Raw genomic sequence first — 13,323 nt, 5'->3', positions numbered from 1 at the left:
TAATTATAAAGGTGTATTCCGGCAGTTTTATCTAAACTTTCGTGCATATATTCCACCAAATACAGAAACAATATTCAAATTTAGGTGATGTACAATGCTGAGCCCTAGCATAAAAAAACGTAGTATAGCAAGAGCAAGAACAACAAAAAAATAAATAAAAAACAAGACATAAACACTTTTGAACACATTACCCTTATCACCCCAGAAAAAAAAAGTGTACATTTAGGAGAATAATAAACTATTTTTTCTTCTGGAGACCGGTACTAGAAAAGTCATGAATAAAGTGTCCAAAATATGTTCAGTATTTTTGTTATGTTTGTCGCATGTGTCGTTCTTTTGACTGCGATCGAGGAATTCAATGGAAAACCGTCTGCTGGTGAATGCAATGAGTTGTTTTATTGGTTAATTATTGGAGTGATGGAGTAGTTAGTCGTTTTCGGGAAAGATTGCAGTGCTGTGTTTTGAAGCGCTTGCGGTATTGTATTTGTATGTTTATAAACAGTTGGTGATGAAGTAGATGTTAAAATGTGTTATGTTAGATTATGTTTGTCAGCAAAACAAATAAGTGAGTTGTGAGTGTTCTTGGTAGCCGAGGATATAACTTTTTTTCTTAAATGTAAAATATCAAACTGTACTTTCCGCATTTTTTACATTTTATTTTTAATCTATCCAAAGCTTAATAGTAACAGAAAATATGTAGTTCAAGTTTCAACGTTGAATTTCTTGCAGCAGCCTGTTAAACTTGTACTTAAAAAAACAGTAAGTTGATTTAATAAGAAAACATTTTGATAACTTAGGCTTATCATTTTGAAGATTTATTTGTCTATGCTGTTTTTTATTTTAGCTCTCATTTGGCACCAGTGCTTAGACTTATTGAGTTATTTACTAATTTAGTACTTTTGACAAAAATTTTGTCAGCAGGAATGCGAAAGTAAATTTTAAAGTAATAAGAAAAAAGATTAGTACTAGTAGTAATGTTGTTTTAGGTTAGGCTATGGTCTAGAAATACAAACAGAACTTGCAAATTCAGTTGTTGTGGCAAATGAATTTATGCTTTGTGTTGTGGAGTTGTGTGGTTTAAATTTTAATTTGCAACAAATAATGATAATTAGAAAATTGTAGACTGACCATTAATCCCAAACAAATAAAGGTTATGATATTCTGCAAAAATTAACCCACTTTCTTTCACATTGGACATTTAATTTACTTACATGGGCATTGAGTCTCAAAAATGGTATGTTTTACCCACCCATTTGAGATTGGAAATTTACATTGGTGATATGTTGAATGCAGAATTTAAACATTGTGAAGTTACATTTTAGAATAAATCTTAACCATGATAAAAGCAAAAGTTTGTTTTATGAGGCAAAATTCTCAAGTGCATATAAGTGACAGTAGATGTAATTTTTCTATTAAACTGTATTAAGTTACATGTGATGTAGAACCACATTTGTTATGTTCTCCTATTGTTGCCATTCCAAGTCATATTCCAATGTGCTCTGTATACGCAACTTTAGCAAACCATGTGAAGAAGGGTTTAGGTCCAAAATGTTAAGTGAAATTAAAGTGTCCTAGTTTTTATTAGCATTATATCTGGTGTTTGTATTTCTTCAAACATTGTCTGAATATCTTTTGTTTTTATTTTGCTTTGTGTGTTTGTATTAAGATACTATAGTGCAAAGATTTTGCTTAAATAATAACTTCATTACTTTAATCATGCTGTTTTATGTGAAATTCTGAATAGTGAGGAAATAATGCACACTAGGAGAAAGAAAATGAATTTCTGTGTGAGAAGTGAAACTACAAATAGATAAACTTTTAATTAAAAGTCTCATCTGTACATGTTAGAGAATAGAACAAGCAGTATACAGAAAAAAAGGAACTGTGTGTATTTAAGTTAAGGCAAATAAACTGTTTCCTCAAACCATGGATCCTCCAGGGATATGCCCATATTCCTTAATACTAAATGTTCTTCAGGTATTTTCTCTTGTTCTGCATCTTTAAAGCTTTCATTCTCATGTTTTTGAATAATAAGCCTTTCTATTCACATCCAAGCACTTGTTCTATTTAAAACTTTTGACAACCCAAAAAACAAGGTGATTGCTGACCATTCAGGTCATTCCTGATCCTCAAACAACATATACCAAACACAAATTAATGATAAATTTTTTTATCTATCTACTTATCAAAGAAACTTAAAAGTACGCAGACTGTAAATACACATCCCATCACTGGGCAAATATTCCATGTAGTGAAAATTTGTAATAGAAAAACATCTTACTTAAGAATTTTTAGTATAGTTTTCCAAAGCTTATACATATGAAATCAAGTCACTAGTATCAACTGTGTCTGTTAACAAAGAAATCTACTTCTCACATATAGTCTGTTCTAACCCTGAGAATTTTGAATGTAATAGATTACTCCTAGTTTGTTTTTTCCATTGCTCTTGCAACAGCAAGATCAACTATCTAAATGTCTCTTCACAGGCCAAATATTTTAAATTAGCATTATGGAAGAAAAGGATCTTGGTGTTCTGCTTGATCAATCTACTAAGCCTTCCAAGAAGTGTGTTGTTGGCAATGGTAGGGCATTTAAGATTTTAGATTGTATCTACAGAAATATTGAATAGAAACGTAAAGAGGCTATGATTTCATTGTATAGGTCACTGGTTAGGCCTCATTTAGAGTGTTCAGTCTTGGGCTCCATACCTTTGGAAGGACATTGAATTGTTGGAAAGGGTTCAGAGAAGGGCTGCTAGGATGATATCTGGGATTGAAAGGTTGTCATACAAGAACAGTTCATTATCTCTAAAATTATTTTCTCCTGAAAAAAAGAGTTAGGAGGGATCTGATTGAATGATTAAGATTGTTAAGAGAATTAAAAGTGTTGATGCAGCATCTGTTTTCATACTTAATGGTGAGAATGGTAGGGTGAGAGAACACAAGCATTAATTTTGGCAGGGTAGGGGTCATCTTCAGCTAATACAGTTTTACTTTTCTAGCAGGGTGGTTTGTCTTTGAAATGGGTTGCCTTCAAATGTGATGGATGTCATAAATTTAAGGGAAGGCTTAAATATTTAACGATAAGGGACAACTTTGAGATTCTTTTTTTTTATTTGTAACTTTTAATAACCTGAACTCAGGTTAAAGTATGTGATTAAGATCATTATACAAGAATGTGGGGAAAAATGTGGTATGAAATTGTAATGTTTTGCATGGTATTACTGACCCAGTTTAAATTACCTGACACTGTACCACTCATGCTTCAAGGGAAAAGAGATATGACATATGTAGAAAGGGGGTTTATATTTACATACAAGAACAAAATGAATTTGTATACAGTGAATGGCTGCAATGCAATGCTATGACTATTATCAATTTTATTCAGTTGATAACATTTCAGGGCAACATACGATATGTCAAAAGCTTTTATCCCAACACATTAACACACACTTTTGCAGTCCTTCTTCCACCCATAGTCTAATGCAAAAATTAGTTTTTAAATTTAACTGAATGACAGCTACGTATATTTATTTATGATTTTAAGAATGCTAGTTTTAATGGAAAAGAAAGAGAGTAGTTTTAAGGTTAAAATTAATTATGAAGAAATTTCCTTTTTTTAAATAGCTCATTGGATTGTTTTGTAAAGATTTTCTTTAACTCAGTGGGTAGTTATTAACTGATAAACTGTAATCAATATATTTTTGGTTCGAGGCTAGATGAGTAGCATTATATATTTTATGTGTTTACTGATAGTATATCCATGTATGTGGTTGTGTCACTTCTAGGGAAGGTGCAAGTTGTTTATTCTTATACATGGACTTTACAGTGCTCTGTAGGTGAAAATTATTTATGTAACTATGATGAAGTAATTGTATTAGTTCACATTTTGGAAGTTATACTTATGTGGTGCTTCTAAAAGTAAAGATAACATATCATGCAATATGAAAATAATCATAAGAAAAAATGTGCTAAATTTACTCACTATTTTGACTTACAGCTTCATGAGTACTCTTTTACATATTCTCAAACTTATCTGTTCATTTTGGAAGGTCATTTACTCCATGTACTTGAATAATTTATAACTAGACATTATGGTCTATGGCAAGAAAAAATACCAGACTCAGTAAGATCTGGCAATATCAGTTTGGTCTGAAGAAGATAATTTTCAGAATTTAATTTTGTTTGGTGGTAAAACAAAATGTTCCTTTATGGCCGAGATTGTCAGTTTTTAATTGACTGTTGTTACATGCCACCTGACTATGCATGTGATTTCAGTGAGAAATTACGTAATGAAATCAGTTTTAATTAATAAAAATACTAGTTCAATACTTATGGGAGATTAATTTTAGATACATTGACTGGGATTTTATGGAGTTAAGTAATGAGGGAGAAAGGTATCTTGAAGTGATTCATGGTAATTTTCTGTACCAAATGTTCAGATAGTCAACCAAGGAGATGCAGTTTTAGAATTATTGTCATCTGCTAGTGAGGATGTAGAAAACTAAAGGAAAGCTGAGGATGTGATTAAAAGACATTAGGAAATCCAAAAGGGCTTATGTGAAACAGCTGGCTGATAACGTTAATTAACATCAAGGTTATTTTTTAAGTATGTATAAGGATAGTAAAATGTTAAAATGGGGATTTGTTTATTAAAAGTTGCTTGTAGTGAGGTTTTTGCTGAGACGTAAGAAATGATTGAGCTTTTAAATATTCTCTTCTATTTTTACAAAAGAAGATGTTGACAATATTCCTGACCCTGAGCATTCTAATTGGAAAATGCTGTTATTGATCTGAATATCTTGGTAAAAACAAATGATTAAGAGATTAAAATTTGATAAAGTGCTGAGACGACATTTTCCCCAGGATTTTAAAGGAGGTCAGAGACCTATGTGAGTACCTCTTTGACATTTTAAGTAGGTCAGTAAACAATGGGCAAGTTGCTTGAGGATACAGAGAATTGCTGATGTTATTCCTATTTTTAAAGAGGATGATAAGAGTTGCCCTGTAAATTATAGACAAGTTAGTCATACCTCTGTAGTGGGATATATTCTAGAGTCTGATAGAGAAGCTTTACAAAACCATCTTGTGAAATATAAAAGAATAGTCAAAATAGATTCACTAACTGAATATAAGTGTATGTTATGCATTCTTTGTATGATGGAAACAGTATGGACTTGGTATACTTAAATTTTCAAAAATATTTTGATAAGCTGCTACACAAAAATAAGCTCAGAAAGTTTCATGAGTGAGTGTTGGAAAAAGATTAGTAAATTGGATTGTATGCTGGCTGGATGACTAAGATAAAAAAGTTATTAATGGAGTCCATTCAAACTGGAACCATGTTGTTATTGGAGTATTTCAAGAGAGGTCAGTGATTGAGTCTTTGCTTTTCCTTTTGGACATTTGTCATATATAATAATTAAATTAGCAAAGTTTTCTGATGACATTAAACTCTTGGGTATTTCTATCTGTATTGAGGATGTTAAGGTATTAAAGAATGACTTGGTTAGTTGATTTGACAAATGGCTTTTAATTTTTGTAAGAGCAAGATATTGTACTTGGGTCATAATTCAGATCTCACATTTAAAATAGATGAGACTCTGATTATCGTGAGTGCAGAAGAGTATCTGGGCAACATGGTGGATAAATCACTCAAACCATTGAGGCAGTGCTGTGTTACTAGTAACAAAGCTAACAGAATTTAAGGTGTATTTATAGATCATAATGCAAAAGAGGTAATTATGTCTCTGTACAAGTTGGGATTTAGTTCTCTCTTCGAATAAGGATTTGGTCTTCTAATGTGAGAAACATATTGCTATAAGATATGTTTTTATTATTTTAATTTATACATTTTGTATTGAGGGAGTTTTTAGTATGTCATAATGATGATCTGTTGTCTAGAAGCTTTATGAATGTCTAAATTTGACATTTAATAAGGGAAATAAATAATTTTCTTAAAATCAAATAAAGGATAGCTTTAACACATTTTTTTTCTCTTAAGAATGGGTGAAAGTGCAAGGAAAGTCTTGAAGGACCAAATAGTCCCTTGTTGATTGTAAATTATGTTATGTAACTGAAAGTGAAAATTGTGAAAAATATTAAGAGCATGATTAATAGATGAGAGAGTTACAGTTTTGTAAAAAAAAAGTGTTTAGGCAGAAACAAGCTGATTAGTTTGCCAACCAGGGATGTTAGTCTGGAAGATAATAAAATTGGTCTCCTCGACTGTGTCATAGAAAAATAAAATTAGACATGGTTACAAATAATTAATACACTGTTGATTTGTTTGTTGTTGAAACATAGAACCTAATGATAGAGAATGGTTGGTTTCTATAAATGAAGAACTAACAATTAACACACTTCTTTGTTAGCAGGTTAGATGTTAATGTCTTTTGTGCTGCATAAAATTGAACAGACACTGTGTTTAATACAGTCCTTCACATTTGAAAAATGCATGGGGGCTGTTAGCGGGCTGATGTCATATTTCAATTCTTTGTTTATAAAATTGGACAGTAAAAGTTAAATTGTAGTGACTGAATTGTACTGTTTTTCTGTCAACAAAACATAATTTTATTGAATAGAGTTATTTAAACACTTGTTTAACAACAAGTAAAAGCTTGGAATGGTCTATTCTTTCATTGCGGGTGTGTCTGTGCGCCAGACTAGTTTCGGATAATTTTTTGTGAGTGTGAAACACTTAAATACACCATTTCGAAAACAAAATTTTGCTAGCTAAACTAAGACATGTTCACAGCATGCCACTGAACTATGACAACCTCCAATCAATATAGCAGCTCTTGTAGTTCGTGAAATGCAGTTAGGTCATGTTCAAATTTGCTGAAACTTTTCTTAAGATTCTGAATTTGCTGATAATTAATATATAATTTTGTAATTTAAACTTTAAAACTGTTGCTTAGTTTTTTTAATTACAGATATTAATGTCTATATACAACAACATAGCTCAAAATGTTATATTACTGTTAATGTAATATCACTAGTCTAGGTCAATTAAAATTAAAGTATGAGAGTCATAGCAACCAACAGGGTCACACAAAGTTATCTGTGAGCTTGGCTGTATATACAAAAAACAGTTGATTGCATGGCCAATGCCATGAAAAATAATAACAGGATTTGAATTTAAAAGTATTTACTTCTTGTTAAGAATAAAAGGACCAGTAGTGGACCCAAAACATCAGGTATTATGATAGGATTGAAAGGGGCTCTAATAAGCCCTTGTAAAACTCATTTTACAGATGCTTTTGACCACCCACCAAACATGAAGGATATGCCAATAACAGTTTTTGTTTTTTTCTAGCAGGGTAGATGACAGGGTAGATGCATAAGTTTGTACTAATCAAAACTGGTGAAAAGCAAACTGCCCCAATTGGAGATTCAACTTAGCACCCTTGAATTACACTAGTACTTTGAAAATGATGCTTTTACCATTTAAGCTACTAGAGCTGATATCTCTCCATGCTGACTATTACAATTTTAAAATGTATCTTCTTTAAAGGCAGGCATTTTTACCATAGGTAGTTAAATATTAGTATATTCTGTGCTGTGTGAAGTTGTTGTAAATAACTTGTGTGATAACATTTTGCTTTTTCAGTAGGCTAAATGAGATTATATTCTGTGATGCATAAAGTTTTATTGGATATTTTGTTTGTTAGTTGATAGGTTCCTGTGAAGTTTAACCTCTAAATGTATCTGCTCTTAAAATTTCTGTAGTATATAAAATTGGTAAGATACTTATATACAACTGTAGAAGAGAGAATGGATTAAGTATTATAACCATTAGCCCAGAAGGTATGAATGTAACAAGAGGTTAAGCCACCTGTACATTTTCATTGAGATGGATGAAAGAATATTAATTTTGTTATTGTTACTTTCTTAACTTGCACTTTTTTTGTATGTTTTTCAAAGTATTTTTAAGCTTAATTGGATTACAATAGCTCTGCCTTTCAACAAACTAGAACTAGAAGAGTTACCATGGGATACAAAGATGGGACTAAATTATGGCAAAGTATTTTAGGTTGGATTTGTACTTTTCAGGTTATCCACTAGAACACATTGGTTACTGTACAGTCAATATCTGAAGCTTCAAGAAAAGTTGAGGAGTAAGCTTGTTGACACACAATGGTGCTTTGTGCATTTATACTATAAGTTCTGCCAAATCATTAGTTTTACTCTAACTAGAAAGTTTCTTTCATTTTTTCAGTACACTGTTTCTCTCTTAATCAATCTTCCAATTTATCACCCTTTGCATAATACACGCATTATTTTTTTCCCTTTTTTTGTGTCTTGGTAACGGTTGGTTGATTGAAGCATTGACTTGTTCCCTTTCACAATATGACTTTGACCATTTTAGTGTCTTACAAAAAACATTGAATAAGTTTATAACAAAATTTTTTAAAATATTAATCCCAATAAAATATTTTCCAGATAAAATATGTTTTTGTCATTGTTTTAGCAATTTAAATTATGTACATGTGTTTTAATTGTATTAAAATACACATCTGAGTGTAAAGTGAGTATGTTACGTATAAACTTACTTAATTATTGAATAATGCATATATTTATTATTATTTAATTATGTAGGTGAAATTATACTGTAGGCCTATGAAACGAAACGTAGATGCTTCCAACTATCTGCGATCTTGGATTTTTTTGAAGGACCTTGTATGATATGTGCTTTTTCTAGCAAAATAGTTATGAAAATTTAGATTGGAAGTTAAATATTTGGTTGTTAAACCAGTGGTGTTAGTTTGATATGTGGTAAAAAAGTAGACCATGGTGAAGACATTCCAGGCTTATTTACCCAACTGTCATCGTACATACAGTTGTATCCACTGCAGGGCTCACCTAGCCAATCACGATGAGCTGATCTCAAAGGTATGTTACCACTGTCCAGACTTTAGATCATGTGTGTATAGTACCTATAACATAACACATGAACAACAAAGTTGTCTTAGTACACCCAACCTTGAGAAAAGTAAAAATCTAAATGCAACCTTTATTTTTCAGGAAATTATACACTAAACTCTTGTAAAGAGCTGGCCTCCACAACTTATGACGATATCTCATTTCATAGGTCAGTCACCTTGAGAGAAAAATACAACTGTCTTTAACTGCAATCTAGCTTGTCTTTTCCAAATATTAAATTTTTGTCTTCTTGTCCTATTATTTTCAGAATATACAATAGAACAAAGGCATAGAGAACGTTATATTTTTGACCTTCTGGATAATCATATAAACTTCTATAAAATTAACCTTTACCTTGCTTTTCTCAAGAGGAAAGAAATCTTAACCTATCTCTGTAATATAACCTTAAATCTTTTTACTGACATGTATCAGACAAAATTAAGTTTAAAACACAAATGATTAAAACAGTTTTCTTAAAACCAAAGGTTAAAAACCCGCCATACATTTTTACACAGTGTAGTAGCCACTGAGGAAGACACTGGACTGTTTCAAAATGTATGTCAGGAAAAAAACATTGTTAATGTTATTTACTCAGACTTTTTAACTCATCCTATATGCTGTAATATAACTCTTATATCACAGGAATCATCCTAGAAGCACTCCTCTGGAAACCTTCCAACAAGTTAATTTTCTTTCTTAGAGAAAGAGACCAAAACTGTGTACAGTATTCCAAGTTAGGCCAACTAGTTATTTGTTTAAAGAGATAATAATCTTTTATGACTTGTAATCAGTGTCTATAATCATAAAATGTAAGGACAACAAGGGACCTGTTAGACTATCTAGGCCATCACAACCATGAAACTAAACTTAAAAAAATAAAAGCCAGTCCTCGTCACTCAAATATTTATGAACTATTCTCTTAAACTTCTTTAAATTCAATGCATCCATCACACCTCAAGAAACCCATTCCAAAGGCTAACTTCCCTGTTAGAAAAGTAAAACTGTTTTAACTGAAGATGACTCTTACCCTGCCAAAATTTATATTTTTGTCCTTTACTCTTATTATTCTCACCATTAAGTATGGAAAAAGTGACTCACCAACAGTTTCAATTCTTTTAACAATCTTAAATACCTCAATCAGATCCCCTTTAATTCTTTCTTTAAAGAGAAAACAACTTCAGAGATCTTAAGCCCGTTCTCATGTGACAACGCTTCCATCCAGGTATCATCCTAGTAGCCTCTGAACCCTTTCTAACTATTCAACTTTTCTTCTGTAAACTTCAGGCCTACAACAAACATAAAAAGAATATTCTAAAAAATGTTGAACAAACCATGTTTACTTACATCAGATGTACGAGATAAAGTTTAATAAGAATTGAGAGTAATGATGACTAGGTTAAAACTTTTTGTTTTGGTTAAAATTTTTAGTAAGTTTAGAATATGAATATTGAAAAATAAAAAATGCATATCTAAAATATAAATGAACGAACTTATGAATGGAGACTTTGGACATTTGAAATCCAGAGTTCTAATTTACCCAAGACATACATAAACTAAATGGAATTACAAGATGGCTATAAAAAAAAATTGCTTTGAGTGTTCATAATAGTTTTAACTTAATACGACAGCTCTTGATAAACTTGTTTATACATCAGAATCCAGAATATTTTCATTTTAAAAACGTTTAACCATTTTGGGCTTGAGAATAAAAAGTATTGCTTCTCCAGACATAATAGAAACCTGCTTGGAGGATATGCACACAATCATTAGAAAATAGCTAATGCAATAATTACAAGTTTAAACAATGTGTAATTTAATGGTTAAGTATGATGAATTATATTTCATGTTCTGATAATAGGGAATTTTTGGATGTAGGCTTTAGTAACTTCTTCAGTCATTATGTTTAAACATGAACCTCTTTTTGTCAAAACAGTAAACTGAATTAAACTGTGATTTTTCTCTGTAGTCCTTCCAAGGGAGCCAGGGTCGAGCTTACCTCTTCAATTCTGTGTAAGTGTCACTCATAAACAAGTAAGGATGAAATAGATAATTTTTTTAAATGAAAATGTAACAATTTTTTCACTGTGAAACTATATTTGTCAATATTAACAAGTGTAAGAAAGCTTATATAGAAAGTACTTCATATTATTTCTTTCATGATTGAAATAAATAATTCTAAATATCTTGTACAAAAGCATTATACATGAGTTAAAAAATGTGTTATTATGTTACTTTGAAAACTACAGGGTCTTAAAAGTGTAGCTAAATAACTGTAAGAATACAAAATGTAGCTGATGTGTCAGTCTCTTTGGGACTTGATATCAGTGATAGTGGCCATGGCCAAAATGCTTACCACATTTTTCCTATGTCTCATTTAAGTATTTTTATATTTGTAGCTGTTAAAATACATATGGACATAGGGTTGAGTACATCATAATGATATTATTTTGGAGCACCACGATGTTGTTTCAGTCCATGTCACTACATTCAGTCACTCTCTATCCGAATCCTGATAATAGGCCTAATGTATAGTTTACATTGCAAAAGGCTCTGTCATAAATATGCCATGTTCAGAGCACACCACTCTTGTAGCTTTTCATAATCCATCTAGTATATGAGGATGACAGTTTACCAGTGCCTGTTTCAACAGTTTGATCCAACATAAATTCATAGGCACTGCATGCAGTGACTTAACTGGTGTGTCTTTGTATCAAATAGCACGAGTACCCATTTCTTTTTCCAGCTGCATGATGTATGTGCTGGTTGAATAAGAGGTTTGACTGGAAGTCTTATCTTGGTGAACCCATACCCTATTGGTGCTTTTTTTTCACATTTTCCTTAATTTTTCCAGTGTGGCTTGAAATCAGTGTTATGTGTGAAATTGCATTTTAGATCTATCTTTTGTCTTCCACAAGTCACTACCCAATAAGCTTTTTGTTCAGTACTGGAACTTGCATGACTTACTGATTTGCATGTTTAAAATTGTTTTAATATAAGTAACTCAACAATGTGATAGCTGTAATTGCTTTTTGCAATTCCTTCTCCACATAAATATTTCTGATTTTGTTTTTGAATAATATTGAAACTTTATAAGTTAAAGAGTTTCAAAGTTCATGAAGTAATGTAAAATTTTACTTGTAAATAATTTTATATTGTAATAAACTTCAGAATAAAATGATATATTTTAAAAATGTTTTAACTCAAAAGACTCACCTGTTTATATCAGAATTAACTATTGTTTTTTATTAGATATGTATTTAAAGAATTTGAACATATGGCTTTGATATACAAATAGCACGAGACAAAAATTTCTATTGTACGTATTCATAAATGTATACAAAATATTTCTGTTTATCAAAATCATTTCTACCATAGAAAAAGAGTTGTTACTTCTATTAGTACTGCTTATGAATTCATGTTGCCAGTGGAGTACAATCTGAGCTGATATTCCCACTTTGTTATTACTGGGAGTTGATCTTTTATTTATGCTTACTTCCCAATGTTGAACAGGAACTTAACCAATTTGAAACATACCACACAGCTAAACCTAAACTTAAAGAAAAGTATATGGAAAACATTATCATGATCATCATAGTTGATTTTCTGTAAAAGAGTGTGCATGATAAAAAGAAATTAGACTGAGACCATGATAATCTCATAGTCAGATATTTATATAAGAAATCATGTTTATTTTTAATGAAAAAATTCAAAGAACAATCAAAAATCTTTACTTCTATTACTTCCAGTATAATTTATGCCAAAGCATGTTTTATGAAATCAAAGATGTTTACATAATTCATTATAAAAATATGTTTTTAATAAAATACTTTGAATATTCAGTGGTCATAAAGGATACAGAAAATACTTGGCATTGAAAGAAAAAAACTTACAATGCTGATCAGTCCAAATTTAGACTGATGACATAAGCTTGTCATACCCTAAGGAACTCTGAGGCACTTTTATATAATTATATGCTTTCATAAGGTTTGTAAATAAACCATTTCTGTTAATTCCTTTGGTGAAAATTAGTATCATTAGAAACTTTGACTCTTAATTTTCTTTTATACTGCAAAGTTCAGTTAGCTTATATAAATATTTCATGATTTATTTCACTATGAAATTTATTACACCTGTATTATTTATAATCTAGCACCAAGAATTGGCTATAAAGACAAATACATGGTTGCTCTTTCAGCTGTGGGGCATTGTAATGTCATGGTCAATCCCACTATTCATGGGTAAAAAAGTAGCCCAAGAGTTGGTGGTGAGTGGTGTTAACCAGCTGCCTTCCCTCTGGGCTATCACTCCTAAATTAGGAAAAGCTAGTATAGATAGCCATTGTATAGCTTTATGTGAAATTCAAAATAAGCCAAACAACAATGACAAATTCTTAATGGCT

The 13,323-nt window shown here is 31.1% G+C and overlaps 1 protein-coding gene across 6 annotated transcripts in view; it reads left to right on the top strand.

Annotated features, from left to right (window-relative positions):
* Window positions 1-345: 345 nt before the first annotated feature.
* LOC106469624 (protein yippee-like 1) overlaps window positions 346-13,323 on the top strand; it is a 25,730-nt gene continuing 12,752 nt past the window's right edge. For 2 of the 6 annotated variants that reach the window (XM_022398202.1, XM_022398196.1), the window contains exons 1-3: window positions 346-759; window positions 8,601-8,894; window positions 10,891-10,934. In XM_022398202.1, coding sequence (XP_022253910.1) covers window positions 8,793-8,894; window positions 10,891-10,934 — 146 coding nt within the window. In that variant the 5' untranslated portion in view covers window positions 346-759; window positions 8,601-8,792. Of the gene's footprint in view, window positions 760-2,494; window positions 2,583-5,594; window positions 5,738-8,600; window positions 8,895-10,890; window positions 10,935-13,323 lie in introns of those variants that run through there. The other 4 variants (XM_022398200.1, XM_022398198.1, XM_022398199.1 and 1 more) reach the window with 4 other exon arrangements.

The sequence above is a fragment of the Limulus polyphemus genome, unplaced genomic scaffold (genome assembly GCF_000517525.1).
Source record: "Limulus polyphemus unplaced genomic scaffold, Limulus_polyphemus-2.1.2 Scaffold3578, whole genome shotgun sequence".
NCBI lineage: Eukaryota > Metazoa > Arthropoda > Merostomata > Xiphosura > Limulidae > Limulus > Limulus polyphemus.
Note: the sequence above shows the minus strand (reverse complement) of the source record. Positions and strands in the feature narration are given on the sequence as shown.